At 38.8% G+C, this 22,085-nt stretch overlaps 1 protein-coding gene and 1 non-coding gene across 2 annotated transcripts; both read left to right on the top strand.

The window, feature by feature from the left end:
- The first annotated feature begins 807 nt into the window (after positions 1-807).
- hhipl1 (HHIP-like 1) lies at positions 808-15,429 on the top strand. Its single transcript, XM_036594111.1, has 9 exons — positions 808-1,623; positions 2,732-3,378; positions 6,637-6,780; positions 8,326-8,654; positions 8,797-8,923; positions 10,116-10,261; positions 13,076-13,157; positions 13,654-13,736; positions 14,577-15,429. Exons 1-9 carry the CDS (start codon positions 1,333-1,335, stop codon positions 15,158-15,160), a joined length of 2,433 nt encoding a protein of 810 aa, XP_036450004.1. The 5' UTR covers positions 808-1,332; the 3' UTR covers positions 15,161-15,429.
- Positions 15,430-18,274: 2,845 nt separating this feature from the next.
- trnat-ugu lies at positions 18,275-18,347 on the top strand. The gene has a single exon. It is a non-coding gene; the product is annotated as a tRNA-Thr (tRNA).
- Positions 18,348-22,085: the final 3,738 nt, after the last annotated feature.

The following is a 22,085-nucleotide window of genomic DNA, read 5'->3' as shown; positions in this document are numbered from 1 at the left end:
TCATATAGGATAGAATAGAACAGAATAGAACAGAATGCTGTGTTTTAATAGAACAGAATAGAATGTTAATGCCTCATATAGAAAAGAACAGAATGGAATAAAATAGAATGTTATTGCTTTTATAGAATAGAATACTGTTTTATAGAACAGAATAGAATATCAATGCCTTCTCAAATATACTAGAATAGAATATTGGTGCCCATAGATTAGAATTGAATAGAATAGAATAGAATAGAATAGAATGCTGGTGTTGTAATAGAACAGAAAGTTAATGTTTCATGTGAAATAGAATAGAATAGAATACAATAGAACAGAATAGAATAACAATGCCTTCTCAAATATACTAGAATAGAATATTGGTGCCCTAGAATAGAATAGAATAGAATAGAATAGAATAGAATGTTAAAGCTTCATATAAAATAAAATAGAATGGAGTAGAATAGAATAGAATGCTAGTGTTTTAATAGAACAGAGTAGAATGTTAATGCTTCATACAGAATAAAGTAGAATTGAATAAAATCTGATGTTTTTATTGCTTTTATAGAATAGAATACAATAGAATAGAACAGAACAGAACGCTCGTTTCTTTAATAGAATAAAATAGAATATGAATGCTCCATATAAAACAGAACGTTAGTACTATCTATAGGAGACCCTCTAAAAGAATCGATATAGAAGAACAGCTCTTTTCAGAGTGACCCAGCTGAGACGGGCCTGTTAGACGCATTAAAGCAGAAGCAGCTGTTCAGCACCGTCATGTCCAGCTCAGCGGGGAGCAGGACGGCAGTGTGTGGAGCTGAAACCGCTCCAACACAGCGCACACTGGGAAAAGCAGGCGGGAAACGTAACAGCGAGACTGTAAAAGTGAAAGCGAGGATGTTTACTCAGCTAATTATAGTTACATAATAGACGATTTTCCCAAGAACGCCGCGGCGTCTCTGATGCCAGGAACGGAGCTTCAGCCTAAAAGCCGAGCCGGAATGGAAAGTCTCGCGTTTGGTGGCCTGTGACTTCACGTCTGCGAGGAGAAGCGGATAAACGCGTGGGAGCTTTGTTAACGTGACGCCTCGGCGAGAAATCAGAGGGGTGTTGTACACTGAATTAAAAAAATGGAGGGATGAACGGATGAGTCAGAGGGAGGATGACCAACAGATGGCACGGCAGATAAGTTAGAGCGAACAAAGCGCAGGCTGACTTTCCGTGATTGCAGTCCGGGCAAAGTGCAAAAGTGCAGAAAGGCGGTGAGGACGCCCGGGGGACCCTCAGCACGCGCTTGCATAACGCCTGCATGCTTCCATGGGTCTGAAGTTGGGCTCCGATTAACGAGGCACCATGCGCTGGTTTGGCGAGTTACTCGGCGCTCGGTGGCGTTTGCATTTCGTCTGGCTGTGTTTGCTGGGGTTTTGGGCAGCACCTGTGCTCCTGCATCCTCAGTGCTTGGATTTTAAGCCCCCTTTTCAGCCCCAACAGCAGCTCCGGTTCTGCGTTATGTACAAGCACTTCGGCTGCTGCGACTATGCCAGGGACCAGCAGCTGATGAGGAAGTTTTACGAGATTATGGACAACTTCGACTATTTTGGCTATGCCACCTGCGCAGGGTACGTTCAGGACCTCATCTGCCAGGTCAGTAGCCGTTCAGTATGAGTGGACTTAAGTGCATTGAGGAGAATTGACAGTACTGAGTTCTCTTGAATGCTGTTGTGTTTTCTATAACAGTGATCTCCACATCAGCTAAATATAAAAATAACAGTATTAAGTGTTTTAAATATGGTTTTAAGTACATGAATTATGCTTTCAGTAGCCTATTAAAGTATCATTCAATTGATTAAAGGGCCCATATCACGGAAAACAGAATTTTCTTCACTTTTTTGAAATAAAGTTTGAAGTAATATGTAAACATATTACGTAAACACTTCATACAGTCCACATGTGGAAATTAACCTACAAAAACAGCCTATTTTAAATTCACTATTTCTGTGATGTCATAAGAACCAGCTCATTTACATATATACACCTATGCACCCCATAGCAGTTTGGCTCCTCCCATTCAAACTGAAGTTATAAGGAGTGTGGCACAGCCAATCAGAACAGAGCTCATGTTTTTTTTTGTACATAGAACCACACAAATTTTATAAGGGGACCTCAGGGGGAAAATGTAGGATAAAAGAATAAGGACAATGTTGGATATGGGCCCTTTAAAGTATCATCTTTTAAAGTGTAAAAGGTATTTAAAATAGTTTTAGATATAATAATTATACTTTCATTATTAAAATGTGATTTAAAAAATACTGAAGTATCATTTTTAGGTATACAAAGTTTTAAAAAGTACTCAAAAGTGTCAGTGTTAAGTGGAAAAAGTACAATTTTAAGTATAAAAGTTATACTTTCAGTATTAAAGTATTATTCAAAACTTTTTCAAGTGTAATTTTAAGTATGTAAAGTATTTTAAAGAGAAGAATTACATATTAAAGTAAGTATTAAAGTGTCTTTTTAAAGTGTAAAAATGATACTTTCAGTATTAACGTATTATTTTAAAGCCTGAAAGAATATTTTTTATGTATAAAACATATGAAAAGTATCAAAAAGAGTAGACAGAATGGTCTCATTTAGTCTGAGTCCAAAGATTAAGCAGAACAGTACTGTGTGGACGTGCAGAACATGAGCAGTGAGGAGTATCGCAGCCTGCCAAAACTCACCCCCCCTCCCCACTCTTCCTGTTTCTTCTCATCAGGAATGTTCTCCCTATGCTGCCCACCTTTTTGATGCTGAAGACCCCAGCACACCCCTGAGGTCCATTCCTGGACTCTGCCCAGATTACTGCTCTCAGTTCTATTCAAAGTGCAAGGCCACCATCTCCCTGCTGTCTGACGACTCAAAGTTATTAGAACTTCAGCACAACCAGAGCAGGTTTTGTCAGTATCTGGAACTAGATGACCAAGACTACTGCTACCCTCATCTCCTGACCAACGAGCAGCTGAACAAAAACCTGGGCCGCGTGACGGCTGACTCCGACGGCTGCCTCCAGCTATGCCTTGAGGAGGTGGCAAACGAACTCAGGAACCCTCTGGCTATGGTGCACGCCAACGACGGCACCCACAGGTTTTTCGTTGCGGAGCAAATCGGATTGGTCTGGGTGTACCTTCCAGACAAGTCGAAGCTGGAGACGCCGTTCCTCAACGTCACCAAGGCTGTGCTGACCTCTCCATGGGAGGGAGATGAACGAGGCTTCCTGGGACTCGTTTTCCATCCCAACTTCAAATACAACGGCAAGCTGTATGTCTACTACTCTGTAGAGGTGGGCTTCGACGAGAGGATCCGTATCAGCGAGTTTCGTATCTCTGCCACAGACATGAATGTGGTGGACCATAGTTCAGAAAGGTGAGGCTTTCTGCTGAGCATGTTCTGATAATGTTCATCCTGTTAGGTTTGTAGATAAACTGTTTAACTGTATGTAGGAAGACACACTTTAATAAACAGCACCCTTGTTTTTTTGGCCCATTTTGTGTCAAGAACATAGCTTATCTCTGACCTAGACTGTGTAATTACAATATATCTGAACAGCCTGAATTAAAGAAGATAACATAATGGTTGAAGGGCCATATCCTACATCTGATTGTTCAGTTCAGGTTTTGTGAGTTTACAGGGCTTATAAAAAGTATCATTGAACATGCACTCACAGTGGATTTCATTTGTTTTTTGTTTTTGTTTTTTTTACGCTGATCAACAGAAACACTTTTTTATGTCAAAGTGAAAACAGATCTCTGCAAAGTGATTTAAATTTAATTACAAATATAAAACACAAAGTACCTGATTGCATAAGTATTCTCACCCTTTAATATGACTTTCGTAATCAAACGGATTTCTGTGAAGCTGCTTTGTGGCAACATCAGTTGTAAAAAGCGCTATACAAATAAATTTGATTTGATTTGATTTGATTTGCAGTCATATAGTCAGGGGTCAAAGTGATTGTAGTATAAATACACCTCCATCTGGAAGGTCTGACTCCTGGTGAGTCAGTATCTTGGTATAATCTACAACAAGAGGACAAAAGAACACTCCAAGCAAACTGAAAAGGTGACTGAAAACCTTCAGGGGATGCATACATGACCGTTTTCAAGTCACTGAATATCCCTTGGAGTACAGTTAAATCAATCACTAAGAAATAGAAAGTACATGGCACAGCTGTAAATCTGCTGTCCACAGAACCTGAGTGACCACGCAAGAAGAATACTAGTGAGGGAGGCCACCAAGAGACCTATGACATCTCTGAAAGAGTTCCAAGCCTCAGTGTTTGAGTTTGGAGAGACTGTGCATACAGCTGTTGCCTGGGTGTTTCATCAGTCACAGGTTATGGAAGAATGGCAAAAAGAAAGCCACTGTTAAATAAAGCTCACGGCTATGGTTTGCCAGACGGCACGTAGAAGACTATGCAGTCAGCTGGAAGAAGGTTTTATGGTCTGATGAGACCAAAATTGAGCTTTTTGGCCATCAGGCTAAACGCCACTGCACATAATCATAAACACACCACCCCACTGTGAAGCATGGTGGTGGCAGCATCATGCTGTGGGGATTCTTCTCTACAGCAGGCCCTGGAAGACTTGAGGTGAGGGTTGAGAATAGAATGAATGCAGCAAAATACAGGGAAATCCAGGCGGAAAACATCATACAATCAGAAAAAAACACTGAGCTTTAGGAGAAGATTTGCCTTCTAGCACAACAATAACCCCAAACATGCAGCCAAAGCTGCACAGGAATGGCTTAAAAACAACATTGTTAATGTTAATGTTCTGGAGTGGCTGAGTCAGAGTCCAGATCTTAATCTAATAGGGAGTTTGTGAGTTTGGACTGTGCCTTCAACATATGGTGGTAGTATGAGAGAAGACTGACTGGGGGAGGGGAGAGAACTCTGAGTCTTGGGCTGGAGTTCTGGGCAGCTTCTGACTGGAGCTAGAATCTCCCATCCAACCCCATCTTTTTAACTGTGGGAGGACCGATAGGACTTAGGAACAAGGAGGAGATGGGGTAGTGGTGGGGCTTCGTCATGGGAAACAGAAGGTAGGGATTTATAGAGCATAAAATTGCAAGGAGGGAAGGAGGAGGGGTTTCAGGTTATGTCAATTATTCCATAACTGCATTTTGGGACTGGACTTGAGAAAAGCTGTTCACTCACGATCCCCATGCAACCTGACAGAGCTTGAGCAGTTTTGCAAACAAGAATGGGAAAAAATTGCTGTGTCCAAATGTGCAAAGCTAATAGGGACCTTTCCACTCAGACTCAAGGCTGTACTTGCTGCCAAAGGTGCATCTTCCACGAACTGACATGCTGGGGGTTGAACACTGACATTATGTTTTATATTTGTAATTAATTTTAATCACTGTGCAAAGATCTGTTTTTACTTTGACACAAAAAAGTCATAAAAACGCTTATTGTCAAAAAATGATAATGGTGATTCAGTGTTCTATGGTCATAAAACAAGAAAAAGGGGGTGACTACTTTTTATAGGCACTGTAGATGCCAAAAATAGTTATAATTAATTTTTATATGATCATTTTCCAACCTCTCTTTATTATTACATAAGCTACATTGCCTTTAAGAGTAATACATGTAAATGAGCTCTGTTCTGATTGGCTGTCCTGTACTGGGCATCATTCAAAAAGAAGTCTGGACTGAAACACTACTTATAACTTCAGCATAGAATGGGCGGGGCTAAAGTGCTCTAGGCTGAATAGGTGGATATATGTAAATACATTGGTTTTTGTGAAGACCAAACAAGCTGTTTTTGCAGCTTAACTCCTATATATATGGACTGTATGGAGTCAGTGGTACATTTTGAAACCGTAACAATGTTTACATACAACCTCAAACTTTTCAAGTTGAAAGAAACTGAGGAAAATTTACTTTTACATGACATGGATCCTTTAAAGTAACACAAGATGTGTTGGCCCTAACTGAGCACACTCCATACAGGTATTTTGAGAATGCACTGTTTTAATAATTTTGGTTGCCCTAGATCAGGGGTCGGCAGCATGCGGCTCTTTTTCTGCCCTGTTGCGGCTCCACAGCAGAATTAGATTTTTAGATAAAAATGAAATAATCCTACTTTGCAGTAAAATAAAGCTTTACTGATCGTTCTAACATAGTTTTAACAATAACTAGTCTTAAACACTGGAGTTAATGTAGCATATATATTGTTTGAACTCTCCTGTTCCACCTTAAATGGTGCAGCAGTCACATTGGTGAATGAGAAGCTGACTTCAGCCTCATAAAAATCAAATGTTGAGAGACATTTTACAAGAAACTATTCCGCTTTTGGAAAAGTTTCCTGGCGGAGATGCGAGAAAAGCTGAGCTAAAGCTTAAAGCAGAGCAAAGTAAGTCTGCATTTTCATTTATATTTAATTTTTAGCCTATACTACCACATTAGCACATACCGAGACATTTTTACAGCCAAGATGATAAAATGGACATAAAATGTTGTGGCTCCCAAGGTGGTTTGATTTTTGTTGAAAGGACAAAATGGCTCTTCTTAACATTTGGGTTGCCGACGTCTGACCTAGACTTTTTTCTCATGTTTCCAGGATAACTTGATGTTTGTTGGAGTTTTCACTGACTCACAGAATGCTGTTGTTTTCTCAGAGTTATATTGGAGATCGATGAACCTGCCTCTAATCATAACGGAGGCCAGCTTCTCTTTGCTGATGATGGGTACTTGTATATCTTCACTGGGGATGGTGGCATGGCCGGAGATCCTTTTGGAAAATTTGGAAATGCACAGAACAAGTAAGTCTGGAAAAACAATCACCCAAACTGGTGGTGTGTTTTGCATTAAGACACAAAAAGAGCCATAATCCTTGCTTAAGTGGTTAAGCACTCTGTTCTGAATTTCCTTCATGCTCCTGGTTCACTGGGTCATAGTTCTTTTCACATTGACTGGGTGCAATTAAATCTCTTCATCATGATCTAATGAATGCTGCACTTCTCTTTCTATTCTGTCTGAGTGATTAAGTTATTAGAAATGTTATTTCTTACCAGATGATTCCAAAAAAGAAACATCATATTAGTTACATATGTTACAGTCTGTCTTGGCACTAAGATGGAAAGTAAAGTAGCATTACATTACATTACAGTAATATTAGGCCTAGACAGAGCAGCAGGCTTTGAATAACCATCTGTTTCTGAACGAATGCACAAATACTTGTTTTCAAAATCAGCCATAAAAACAACATATAAAGTGTTTCTCAGTTGACTGCCTGAGGGAACAGATACACATTCATTTTAATCAGTGCTTTAGTCCACACCAGCTGTGTTAGACACACTTCTTACACCTGTCAAAACACAAGCCCTTCTGATCTATTAAGTTTTACTCATCCAGTCTATTTTTTCACTTGCACGCTGAGCATTTTTCTCATCAGCATCTTTGTTCTTTTAGCTTTATTGGCCTATTTTTGTGGCTAAAAAAGGCAAAGCTTTCCAATCCAATGGGTTTTATGGCAGCATTCCTAGGAGTCCAAGCCAGCAGGGGAGCAATAGCAAAGTGAAAGAAAAAAAGTGAAAGTTTCAGCCAGTCATAATCCAGATGCTCTCCATGTCTTTCCTAAACTGCTGATCGTTTTCTCCTCCAATCACTGCTCAACAACTGTACAACTATCCTCCATTGCTTCAGACAAGTTTTCAGGGTTTTTAGTAGTGAACTAGCATTCCTGTGAATGTACTTTAAATTTGAAGCTCCAAGTGTTCAAAAGATGTGTCTGGAGGACTGCGAAAGCAAGACCTGATACCTCCACAGAGTAGAGGACTACCATTTACAAGACAAATATAAAATTGGGTTGAGTTAAAGAGAAAACGTGAGTTAAAGAGAAAAGGTGCATCGTCCTTGTCAGCAGTGATCTGCAAACTGTCATCAAAGGTAAGATATAAATGGAATAGAACAACATTTTCCCCACCCATCGTGGGGGTATGCTTTAGCTAGGATGCTTGACAGTTTGGGTTTTTAAGTTTGATAATGTTCTAAGTTGATAAATTTTCTATCTTTATTATGAACATTTCAGCTGCCCAATTTCAATTCGTAATCTTCATTGAGGTATGCTGCCATTGTGGTGCTGTATAGGCCTTCACTGACCATCCAAAAAAGGCAGCCAGATAGGGACCACCAAATACCTTGACGGGGGGATGATAATTTGAAAATCCAGGCCTGCTAAATAGAGAAACGCATAACATAACAAATGAATAACCAAGTATTTGTGGCTGCCCTGGTTAATATGCATTTTCTGAAATGCAGTTATTCAGGTGACTAATTTTATATTTGTTTGACTTTTTTATATCTAGATCTGCTCTCCTGGGTAAAGTCCTACGCATAGATGTGGATGACAATAACAGGGGGCCTCTGTACAAAATCCCTCCTGATAATCCATTTGTCCATGATCGCGATGCTCGGCCGGAGGTGTATGCCTATGGGGTGCGGAACATGTGGAGGTGCTCTGTGGACAGAGGGGACCCTCACACCAAAGAAGGGAAAGGACGCATCTTCTGTGGAGATGTGGGCCAGAATAAATATGAAGAGATAGATATAGTGGAGAAAGGCAGGAACTATGGCTGGAGAGCAAAAGAAGGCTTCTCTTGTTATGACAAGAAACTCTGTGCCAACAGCTCTTTAGGTGTGCATCCTGTGTTAGTGGACAGCAATACAGTCAAAGAAATGTTGGTTTTCTCATTTAGGGACTGATGTGTAATGTTATAAATATTGCAAAATTAATTAAGTAGCTGGCATTAATCATGCAATTTTTTTGTTCTCTTTAGATGACGTTCTTCCAATTTATGCATATCCCCATAAAATGGGCAAATCAGTAACAGGAGGATATGTGTACAGAGGCTGTGAATGCCCCAATTTGAATGGAATGTACATATTTGGAGACTTCATGAGTGGGTAAGTGTTAAAAAGTGTGAAATTACCTCCAGTTCTGAGGAAACATCACATACAGTCGTGTGCAAAAGTTTGAACACCCCAAGGGAAGTTATGTTTTGTTTTGATTTTCTAAGCAAAAATAAGTTTACACATCCTCTTCAAATGAACAAACTTTAGAATAAACTTAAACATGGCATTTTTGTGCCAATTTTATTGCTAAGTTTAGCATATTGTAAAAAATTTGCACAGGCTACATTTTATGTTTAATCTTTTAAATTAAGTGTATAAATAGAGAATTTGTTAACTTACTTTCACTCAGAAAATCAACAAACATAATTTGACAAGGGGTGCCCAAACTTTTGCATACGATTGTATATACTATACCCATGACCGAGAAGGATAAGCGATTTAGAAAATGTGTGTGTGTGTATACTATAGGTTATGCATATAGTATTTAACTAGAATACTTGTGGAAGTGGACTGCCACTGAACATTTGGATGCTGGACATTTAATACAGTTTAACACAGTTTAACAAGCCAGTTCTCATTTTATTGGAAAAGATCTTTCAACACATAAAATTACTTAAAATAAGTACAAATATGTAGAAATAAGTTATATACTTTGATAGTACTCTCACAACAATCTCAAACTGCAACATATTAGATAAATTGACTAGATTTAAAGGGCTCATATTGTACATATACTTGTTTCTTTTTTCCTGAGGTGCACTTATAAGGTTTTGTGTACCAAAAACGGCCATAATTCATATTTACATATCCATTTTCTTGCCTCTTTTTATCCTTTGAAATAGGCTGTGTTTGTTACTGTACCTTTAAGACTGATGGACATACATGGCCTCTGTTGTACTTAAATCAAAAATCAGTCTGGGCTGAAACCCTCCTAATAACTTCTACATGAGTGGGCGGGGACAAACTGCTGTACGCCAAATAGGTAGATATATGTAAATGTGTTGGATTTTGTGACATCACTAAAACAACAAATCAAAACAGGCTTTTTTTGCAACTTAGCTTCTATATATGAACTGTATGGACTGAGGAGTGAACGGCATGTTTTGAAACTTTAACAATGTTAACAAAAAGGTGAGGAAATTTTGGTTTTCTATGATATGGGCCCTTTAAAATGATGTCACCTGCCGGGATATAATTTTTTGCAGCGTAGACGTTAAATAATGTAAACGTTTGTGTCCTGCAGACGTATGATGAGCCTAAAGGAGAACAGGAACACACGGAAGTGGGTCTACAGTGAGATCTGTATGGGCTTGGGCCAGACCTGTGCATTTCCAGGCCTCATCAATAACTACTACCAGTATATCATTTCTTTCGCAGAGGATGAGGCAGGTATGACGCCAAAGAGCATGAAGTTCCTTCCCAGGCTGCTCACACGTTGCCAAAACTCCTTTACAGTTAAGAGATGTGCAGTTAAAAGTGTTTATCACTGACAGGAGTACATTTGTAGCTATTTATAGTTCTCACTTCTTCCATAAACTGTCACTGTCATATCAAAACCTCAAAACTCCACATTTTCTAGGGTTTTTATACACCATAAAAAAGAAACAGTAGCGCTTTTTTATTGTCCCTGAAGTTCTGGTATTAACCAGATACATGTGAGGTACAAACTCCAAAGTACTGTGTAGCCATTTTGGGTAAAAAAAAAAAAAAACATCAAAACAGTCTGACTAAATTACACTGAGCAGGATGTAAACAGGACATAGTAAATTGTCTCATAATTGAATAAAAACAGTGTACAATAATTTGCAGTAACAAAGTTGAAAGCAAAAACAAACTCACACTAACTTTCTCTCTAATGTTACATGTTTGGGGTGGAAAGTTACTGGAAAAAGTCTTTAAGACCCAGTAAAACTACAGTAAGAATCATTGCTTCAGATTCAGTTTTGTTTCTAAGTACCAGACAGGTACATACTATAAGTTGTATCACCTTTTCATGCAGTTGTATGCAAAAGTTTAAGGACCCCTCGTTAAATTCTGTTTTGTGAGAACACACGTCTGCATATTTTATTGCACATTTACTGTTTATTTGCTGAATTTAATATATTGGAAAAAATCAAATTGCCTGTGTAAAGGTTATTCTTTTATGTTTTATTTTCCAATATGTCAGAATATAAGTAGAAATAATACGTAGAAATTGTGCAGTAAAAGTTACAGAAAAGTGCCACATTATTTGTTCCCTGTGGTCGATGTGTTCACTTGTTTTCACTCAACAAATCAACAAAACATGTACTTTGACTGGGGTTGTTTAAACTTTTACATATAAGTATAACTGCCTGGTACTGAGAGGTGTTTCCAGTTTACTTTCCTGCTTATACCTGAGGCATTACAGAGAAATGTGGTGTGAACATGCCAAACAATCATCCAATTATGAAATAGGTTATTATGTTACATGTCAGTGTAATTAAGTCAGACTGCCTGGTGTTTATCTCCATTTCTCTCACAATAATTAGCACTTCGAAGTTTGTACCTCACACTTACCCAGTTAATACTTACACTGTAGAACAATAATCTTCCTTCTGTTAATTTGTTACTTGAACTTCATTGTACTCAAGAGTTTAAGGTAACCAGGTAACTTACTGTTTTAAGTTAAAACACTTTGTTGAAGCAGTTGGGTATTTCAGTTTAATTTAGTTTGACCGTCTTGGAACTTACAAAATAATTATGTCATAAAAATATCACTTACCTGATAAATAACTATAACTTAGTGCATGGGTCGGTAACATGCGGCTGTGGAGCCGCATGTGGCTCTTTTACCGTCCTGTTGTGGATTCACATCAGAATTAGATTTATAGGTAAAATAAAATAATCCTCCTTTACAGTAAAATAAAGCTCTGCTTATCCTTATAACACAGTCTTAACGGTCTGAAACGCTGGAGTTAATGTAGAACTGCTAATTTACTAACCTTTAAACCTGAAGGCTGGCGTGCAGACTGCTGGCCACAATAGCAATGCAGACAACAATCTCGTCTAGCTAGTAGCTAACATAAGGGCAAAGATAAAGATTTAAGACGAACATCAATAATTTGGACTTATTTGCATTTATAATCACTCCAGCTGGTTTCCTGATACATTTAATCTGCAGTTGGAAACTGTCAAACACTAAAAAGTCACGAAGCTGATGTCAGATTCTCACTTGGCAGCTTCTTTTTCAAATTTTCCTGTTCCACCTTAAATTGTGCAGCAGTTACATTCTGGCCTCTCAGACACCATTTAAGGTGGAATGGGAAAATTTGAACAAGAAGCTGGCCAATGAGAAGCGACTTCAGCCGCGTAAAAAGTCTAACGTTGAGAGACAATTTACAACAAACTATTCTACTTTTGAGGAAAAGTTTCCTGCCAGAGATATGAGAAAAGCGGCTGTAGCTGAACTAAAGTAAGTCTGCGTTTTCGTTTACATTATATTTGTTTAGTCTACACCAGGACATTAGCTAGCATATTAAGAAGCCAAGATGGTAAAACATTACTTCAATAAAATGGACATGAAATGTTGTGGCTCCCAATGTGGTTGATTTTTGGTGAAAGGTCAAAATGGCTCTTCTTAACATTTTGGTTTCCGATCCCTGACCTACAGCAGCTTAGCTCTGCCCAGTCTTTGGAAAATGGTCATGTAAAAATGAATTATGAACATTTTTGGTACATGAAACTACACAGATGTTATTTGTGGACCTCAAGGGAAAAAAAACAAAAGAAAAACGTGGTATACACAGAAGTCCGGAGAGGCCATGAGGTAGTTATAATTTTCTGGATTGTTATCTGGAGATAACGAGTTAATTATCTTGTGATCTCAAGATAACAAAGTTGTTATCTTCAGATAAACAGTTAAGTATCTTGTGATACTACTTCTGTTATCTTGAGAGAATTAGTTAATTGTCTTGTGATCTCAAGATAACAAAGTTGTTAACTTGAGATCACAAGATAATTAACTTGCTATCTTAAAATATCAATCCAGAAAATTATAGCAGCAGCTCATGGCCTCTCCGGACTTCCGTCAGTATATGGGTCCTTTAACAGACACTAAAAGTAAAAGCGTTTGTTTCTTCTCCTGTAAAATTAGCATCACAAACACAAGGATTTGTTATGACAGTGAGCTCAGGTAATGACCTGAATGCTTTGTGTCTCTGCTCATTCTGTCTGTGTGATTAGGTGAACTCTACTTCATGTCCACTGGAGTTCCAAGTGCAACGTCAGCCAGTGGTGTTGTGTATAAAATCGTTGATCCCTCTCGGTAAGAACTTTAGGCCACAACCACAGTTCAGAATGTGCTGCGTCAGCGCAATTGATTCTTCCTGAAAAGAAGCTTCTTAAGTGAATGCACATCTGCTCATTATTAAGCTGCACAGTCACTACACAGAAAACAAGTGTCTTTAGATGTTACTTTAAATGTACAGTGGAGTTCAGTCTTCCATTGCATGAAAAAAAAACTAGCTTATAAGTTACTGTCCGCTGAGACTGAGCTCATATGAAGTGAAAAGCCTGGCTTGGCACCACGCTGCACTGCTGTCATCTAAATCTCTCTCTCACTGGCATGGATTAAGTTAGCTGGCCAAGTTCTCCACAGCTGTAATGTGATTTCTGCTCTCTGTCTTGTTTCAGCGTAGTATTTACTTTTGAAATGTTTTCCTCAGAAAATTCATCAGTTTGTTTGTATCTGATTTGTGTTGATTACACAAGCTTGTGTCTGTTGGGGAACAGATTAAAGAGGATTGTTTATTTTATCACAGACGTGCTCCTCCGAGAAAATGCCATTATGACCCCATTCCAGTCCGAGTCAAGAGCAACCTCATAAAGTTCAGGCCAAAGGAAAGTATGTTTTCTAGCCCACCAAAGGCTTCATACTTCTTATAATGTGTTATGGTCTCTAGTTTTCTGTTTATAACACCTGAGTTTGTACAGATATCTTGGCAGTACCTGTTGGGTTTGGACAATGCTTAGGAATATAGTCCTGGTTATATGACGTGTGATAAAATTGATGGATATTGCATTAATGTTGCCTTAGCATGCTTTTCAAAGGCGAGTATATTGTATGAAAATAGCAAAATAATCAGTCTTATTAGCTGATGTTAAAACACATCCTCCACAGCATTAGGCCTGTCAGAATTATTACATAATGCAATCATTTGCCATTATTAGCATTTCACATCAAATGTGTGTGAATTATCACCTCCACAGCATTAGCTGGTAGGAATAATAAATATTGCATGTATTTTAGCGTAGCATAATTTGAACATGAAGATATTGTCCTAAAATAGCATAATTATTAGCCTTATTAAATGATTCAGCATTAACCACAGTACCAATCTACACTGATATTAATGTGAAAATAAGTACTGCATTAATGGTATCATAGCAAATTTCTAAGAATGCAGTATATATATATATATATATATATATATATAAACATATAAGTAACATTGTCCCACAATTCCCATATCAGTGCATCTCTAGTCAAGGTGTTGTATTAAAATAGCAAAATAATTAGCCTTTTTGCATTATTTTCAAATGTCCCTCAATTAATTGGCATTAATATTTATGCAATAACCAATATTTCATAATGTTACAGTACCATCATTTCAAATATCATGATACTGCACTACACAGCCAAAATATTCTAACTTATTAAATGATTAAAATGTCTTCTGCACAGCATTAACTGGTGTTGACACACCAACAAAACAGCCGAAAGTTGAAGTCCAGCCAACAGAGCCTCCACGGGTCACCACCAAAGACTGGCTTCAGGAGTTACTGGACACCCTCAGGGAGCAGGAGGCCATGGGCAGGACCACGCCGTCTCCAATCACTACAACAACCAGACCTCCCAGGCAGTCCCGTCCACGTAAAAGCAGACGCAGAAAAGGCAAGCGCAAGCCTGAGAGGGGCACATACAGCGGGGCTGTGAGACTGGCTGGAGACACACACGGCCGGAAGGACCGTGGGAGAGTGGAAATATATGCCAACGGAGAGTGGGGGACAGTCTGTGATGATCTCTGGAACACCAAGAACGCTGCTGTTGTCTGCAGACAGATGGGCTTCCCCTATGCACTAAAGGCCTCCAAACACTCGGAGTTTGGAGAAGGAAAACAACTGAAGATCCTGCTGGATGACGTGCAGTGTGAGGGTACAGAGGACACCCTTCTGGACTGCCAGCATGCGGGTGTAGGCACCCACAACTGTGCTCATTATGAAGATGCAGGTGTGATTTGCGGTCATTCAGAGCATGTCGAGCATTAGCGTTAGTGCAGGTATACAATCACAATGGCCTCTGTGCAAAGTTCAGGTGGAAAAAGGGACATTGACCTCGAAAAGTAGCACATAGGTCTACCTCATCCATTGAATCAAAAACAAATCTTAGCTCATAATCTTTATTTGAGGTTTTAATTGTTGCAGATCATGCAGTTCACTCTTGCATCTTCTTGTGTATTAAGGTCCATAAAATATGTGAATACACAGCTCTTATTTTGTATTTCTCAATAAATAATTCTGTGAATTACCGTAAAAATGGAGCATCAGTTCTTTCCTAAAATACCCAAATAAATAAGTCATTACTTTCCTTTTGCAAGCACAAAAACGAACTACCGGATTTTAAGGGGGAAGTTTTGGAATGGGAAACAGAACATCTGTACAAGTCCTCTTATCCAGAGCTAATTACAGGTCAATCATATTATAGATGTAGGCACATGTAGTGTTAGGAGTCTTGCCCAAAGAACCTTACTGGTATAGTGTGGTGCACTTGCAAAGGAATTGAACACTACACCAACTGCTGTAATCTAGCTCTTATAATCTTTGCAATTAAAATTGCTTTTTGAATGCCTTTGGCCAGTATCCTATTCATTCAGGTGTTTCATTCAGCCCCATTACCACAGATGCATAAAATCAAGTACCTAGCCAAGCAGTCCTCTTACAAACATTTATGAAAGAATGTGTCGTTCTAAAGAGCTCACTGAATTCGAATGTGGTACTTTAATAGGATGCCCCCCGTTGCAACAAGGCAGTTTGCGAAATTTCTTCTCTTCCAGATATTCCACGATCAACTGTGAGTGGTATTATCGAAAACCACAGCAACTCAGCCACGAAGTGTCAGACCACATAAAGTTACAGAGCGGGTTGCTGAGTGCTGAGGAGCATAGTGCATAAAAGTCACCAACGCTCTGCTGACTCAATGACTGCAGAGTTCCAATCCTCCTCTGGCATTAAAATCAGCACAAACACTGTGCGCCAGAAGCTTCATGGCATTGGTTCCATGGCCGAGCAGCTGCATGCAAGCCTTACATCACTAAGCACAATGCCAAGCATCGGATGGAGTGGTGTAAAGCACTGCCAGTGTGGACTCTGGAGCAGTGGAATATTCTGTGGAGTGATGAATCACACTTCTCTATCTGTCAGTCTGATGGGCGAGTCTGGGTTTGGCGAAGGACAGGAGAACGTTACCTGCCTGACTGCACTGTGCCAGCTGTAAAGTTTGGTGGAGGAGGAATGATGTTATGGGGTTGTTTTTCAGGGGTTGGTCTAGAACCCTTAGTTTCAGTGAAGGGAAATCTTAATGCTTCAGACATTTTGGATAATTGCATGCTTCCAACTTTGTGGGATCAATTTGGGGAAGAACCTTTTCTGTTCCAGCAGGACTGAGCCCCAGTGCATAAGGCAAGGTCCATAAAGGCATGGCTGGGTGAGTTTGGGTTGAAAAAACTTAACTGGCCCTCAAAGAGCCCTGACCTCAACCCCATCAAACGCCTTTGGGATGAACTAGAACAGAGATTGTGAGCCAGGTCCTCTCGTCCAACATCAATGTCTGACCTCACAAATGCTCTTCAGGATGAATGGGCAAAAATTCCCACAGACAAAATCTTGTAGAAAGCTTCCCAGAAGAGAGGAAGCTGTTATAGCTGCAAAGGGGGACCAACTCCATATTAATGCCTATGGATTTGGAATGGGATGTCATTAAAGCTCCTGCAGGTATAATGTGTAGGTGTCCCAATATGTTTGTCTATATAGTGTATCTTATATAATGGGTCATTCTCAGCACTGCACTAACACTGACGTGGTGGTGTGTTAGTGTGTGTTGCGCTGGTACGCGTGGATTAGACACAGGAGAGCTGCTGGAGTTTTTAAACACCTCAGTGTCGCTGCTGGACTGATAACATCACATCAACCAAAAATGTCTTACATCTACAAGGTGGACCAAGAAGGTAGGAGTGTCTAATAGAGTGGACAGAGTGTTACAAAACTCCAGCAGCACTGCTGTGTCTGATCAACTCAGACCAGCACAACACACACTAACACGCCACCACAATGTCAGTGTCACGGTAGTAGTAATAGTAGTAGTGGTAATGATCCACCACCCAAATAATACCTGCTCTTGTGGTCCTGTGGGGCTCCTGACCATTGAAGAACAGGGTGAAAAGGGGGCTAACAAAGTATGCAGAGAAACAGATGGACTACAGTCTGTAATTGTAGAACTACAAAGATCACAGATAATGATAAGTGGAGCTGATAAAATGGACAATGAGTGTAGAAACAAGGAGGTGGTTTTAATGTTATGACTGATCGGTGTATGTCTAGGTAGACAAGGACAACGGTGATTGAATTGTGCTGTCTTTAGAAGTGTTTGTGCTTTTCTTGCTCACCTCCACAGCCAGCATCGTTGTCTCTCCCAGCATGACAGTGAACACTGATGGAAATTCAACATGCAACACAAATCATTTATCATAATAATACAGCTCAAGATTTCATTTGGACCGAATATCCTCCATATTAGTGATCATAGAGGCCTAATGCCCCCCATTTAGCACTAGCTGATCACAACTACCTATATTTATCCGAAACAAAAGTCATGTTTAAGTAGGTATAACTTATATAGGTTAACATCTATAACATAGCACAGCCCGTAATCAGCCTAGCTAAAGAGGTTTGTAAGTCATATTTAACTGGATAGGGAGATAAAGTTAGTTTAGCTATCAGAGGCGACTTTAGCTGTGTTTAGACGAGTTAGCTGGCTAGCCATCCTTGGCTAACGTTACTCGATAGACTGATACGCGGTATATAACAGCAAATCGATCACAGAAAAACACAAACTAACCTCAAAATAGTTGTGTTACAGAACATTTAACCCTAATATTTGGTAAAGCATGTGTAGCTAAGCTAGAATGGTGCACTAGCTGTGTTTGAAGTGAGCTAACCGCTAGCAAACAGTGGCCACTTGATAAGTAGCCTAGATATACGCGGAAAACATTCTAATACATCAGCACAGGATTGCAGACGAACATGAATGATTTGAGTGATGATATCAATATACGTGAAGTAAAGTCTTCCACAGTCTTTATACTATATTTTCAGGCGGGTGTGCATGGCTCCATAGCTCAGTGGTTAGAGCACTGGTCTTGTAAACCAGGGGTCGCGAGTTCGATCCTCGCTGGGGCCTCAACTCCACTTTTCATTATCAACATTATGAACGTTATAATCATCGGAACCCCACACGATCAGTGGAACAATATAACATATAAATACAATTATATTCCTCCAGTAAGCATGGCATTTCTTACAGGGCCACACAGTAAGTCAATAGGAAGGAGACTATACACACAGAGTGCAGTAAAACAAGACAATACAAAAATAAATACACAGCACAACTTATGAAAGTATGAAGGCAATGAAAGTAGAGAATGTTTTGCCCTTTTTACCGTTTACCATTTTGGAGATACTTGTTGATCTGTTTTTCTTTGGACTACGACGATTTCATTGTGCAAGTGGTAGATAGACCAGTACAGATACCAGCACAATGTATTGGACCATGAATGTAATGATAACAATATATTGTAATGAATATAATAATAACAATTAATTATAACAATAGATTGATATTATATGACTTGATCTGCATCAGCGAGAGAAATATGAACGTCAGAAGGAAGAAGTTGGGGAAAGTGTTAGAAATGTTTATAATAAACATTTTCATTCAGAGCACTCTGAATGACTTTATTTACAACCGTTGAACTATTCAGAAATTCAGAAAATTGATGGAATTCCCCTTTAAGCGTTGTTTTGGTATCCTAGAATGAATGGAATCTTTTGAAACACCTTTTAATAGATTGTTAAGTGTCTGTATTGCATACTGAGTTGTAATGTAATGTGTTATGTCTGAGAGGTCAGACAATGTGAAGTTTTACCTGACCGCCTGTTTTATTTATTAAACAAAGATCACACTGACACATTCTTCCACTTGACTGTCATGTTCTAATTCACCTCCTTCTCAGTCCACTGAGGCTGGTGGAAAAGTGTGGCTGAAAACAAGGCTGAGAAGCAGACAGAGACTCTGAAAGGTTTCTCACTCTTCCACATTTAACAGGACGGCGTCCTCCTCATTTCAATAAGGACGTCTTTGTGTTGGGAGCTCCATCTCCTCTTTGAACAGGGTCATTGATATGCTGAGCGTTCAATCACGTAGGTAACGCCAGACTATCTGTGCCAGATTCGCCTCAAAAGTGCCTGTTCCACTCAAACGTAATTTTAGGTTCTGTCTTCAGCAGCATCTCATTCAATTCACGCAACTTCTCCAGACGTATAAGAATATTTCATCAAACCGTTCGACCAGGTTGGACTAAAACAGTGGAGCTCCTACATTACTATATGTACATGTTTTCATACTTTTCACACACTCAATTACAACATCGTTAACATTCAAAAGTTTGGAATCAGTTGCCATGTTAACAATGTTTGATATTTTATGCACAATAATAGCAGTTATTAAATGAAGCTATTAAATGATAAATAATAGATACCATAATTATCTATTTATATGTTTTTTTGTTAGTCATCTGCCTTGAGAACTGATAACATTCACTCTAGAAATATGATGAACTCTTGCTACTGATTTTATTATAACTCAGTTCTCAGTGTTTACACAGTACAGCTTTCTCAGTCATTTTACATCATTTTACAACATCTGCAGCTTTAGAACATCTGGATACATCCAACACATACACACACACACAAACACAAACACATACACACAAACACACACACACACACACATCCTGTATAAATAAAAATAATGCATGGCCACGACGTAGTAAGGCGTGAGAATGAGATAATTAAGTCGTGGGAAAAAGATTATGCCTTACTAACTTGTGACCACGCATTATTTTTATTTATACAGGACATCACCAGCAGGGCTCTGTAAAAAAGACATGTATGTATATAATATATATATATATATATATTTATATATTAATATATGTATGTAATATATATATATATATATATATATTTAGACGCACATTATGCTAATACCTGGACCTGTTATACTTCATTAATAGCATACAGGTTTGTTTAGACTAGGTTTACGTGTTAAGAGTGATGTTACTAAGACATCTGCTGGTGTAGAGGAGTAACTGATTTCCACCAGCATGATGGCCCCAGTGACTGAGTCTGTGACCATATCATACCAGCAGGGGGCAGTGCTGCACTGCTCAACTACTGACAGACGGATTGGAGCATCATTTGCTGTGAGCTTATTCCCCCGTTTACCACCTCGAAGTGAACACGGTGATAAAATAAGATTAGAGAAAGAAAAGTTGTGAAAGAAATGAATCGTTGAATTGCGCTCTATAAAAATGATATAGTTGGTGTCACTATAAGCACTTTCTCTTTTTGATGTAATACATATGAATATGTGCTACTTGTACGTTCAACATATGGTATTTAGGTGTTGTTTAATTTGAAATCTGTTACTCACATTGACTCACTGATTAAACTATATATAACTCTGTACAGCAGCCATTACACACATTAAAACCACAGAGGATTAAAACACTATAAAGCCCTAAAACTTAAAACTAACAATTTCCATTGCGGTCCTCATCACAAAAAACAAAGCACAGTAGACATGACAACACCACAACAATATAAAACAGGGTGGATTTTCTGGTAGATGTTCTGTATACCTCAGCTTCCTAGATTACCATCTTTTAAGAATTTTTAAGAATCAATTTAAATGTTATTTCTGATGCTTTTGAGTTTTATAGGACGTTCCATTAGAAGGCTGCAGAGTCTAAAATATTTTAGAAGTTTCTAAAGTTATTGATTGGTCATAATGGAAGCTTTTTAAGTTATTAACTGTTTATATTTTATTATATTTGTATAGTTTTTAGAACTGAAGTTATTAAAAGTATGTTCGGGTTATGACTGGAGATATTGTAGGTATGCACTGGTTATGTCTGGAGCTTCTAAAGTTACGTACTGATTATCACCGGAGGTACTGAGGTTATGGACTGGTTATGACTGGAGGTATTGGAGTTATTGATTGGTTATGACTGGAGATATTAGAGTTATTGACTGGTTATGACTAGAGTGGAGATTTGATTGATAATGACTGGAGTTTTTGAAGTTATTGGTTGTAATTAGTGTTTGTGAAGATAACTGGCTGGTTATGACTGGGTTTTTGAAGGTTTTGACTGGTTATGACTGGGTTTTTGAAGGGTTTGTCTGGTTATGACTGGGTTTTAAAGATTTTGACTGGTTATGATTGGATTTTTCAAGGTTTTGACTGGTTATGACTGGGTTTTTCAAGGTTTTCACTGGTTATGACTGAGCTTTTTGAGTTTTTGACTGGTTATGACTGAGTTTTTTGGAGTTTTTGACTGGTTATGACAGAGTTTTTGAAAGTTGTGACTGGTTATGACTAAGATTTTAAAGGTTTTGACTGGTTATGACTGGAGTTTTGACTTTGTTATGACTGAGTTTTACAAGGTTTTGCCTGGCTATGACAGCTTTTTGGAGTTTTGACTGGTTATGACTGAGCTTTTTGAAAGTTGTGACTGGTTATGACTAAGACTTTAAATGTTTTGACTGGTTATGACTGAGTTTTTGAAGGTTTTGACTGGCTGTGACTGGAGTTTTGACTTGAGTTTTTGGCTGGTTATGGTTGTTTACCTCATAAATGCTGTGCTCATCAGAACAAGGCATGGAGAACACCTGGGCTGTGTATTTATTGGCAATGATGAGGAATTACAGGAATGTGCTGGTGATGGACAGAATTAAACATTAATAACAGCGTGCCAGACACATGGCCCTTCTACTCTTACACCCACTCTGTCAGGAAGATCAAGAGTTTGCATTTTGGACATCACAAGTATAAGGCTAATGTTTTCTTTATGAATCA

The sequence above is a fragment of the Colossoma macropomum genome, unplaced genomic scaffold, assembly GCF_904425465.1.
Source record: "Colossoma macropomum unplaced genomic scaffold, Colossoma_macropomum, whole genome shotgun sequence".
Taxonomy (NCBI): domain Eukaryota; kingdom Metazoa; phylum Chordata; class Actinopteri; order Characiformes; family Serrasalmidae; genus Colossoma; species Colossoma macropomum.
The sequence above is the reverse complement of the archived record's forward strand: the minus strand, read 5'-3'. Positions and strand labels throughout refer to the sequence as shown.

Coding starts and splice junctions, on each gene's coding strand:
- hhipl1 (XM_036594111.1), top strand. CDS start 1,333: ATGCGCTGGTTTGGCGAGTTACTCGGCGCTCGGTGGCGTTTGCATTTC. Junction 8,655..8,796: donor CTGTGCCAACAGCTCTTTAG/GTGTGCATCCTG, acceptor TGTTCTCTTTAG/ATGACGTTCTTCCAATTTAT. Junction 10,262..13,075: donor TTTCGCAGAGGATGAGGCAG/GTATGACGCCAA, acceptor CTGTGTGATTAG/GTGAACTCTACTTCATGTCC.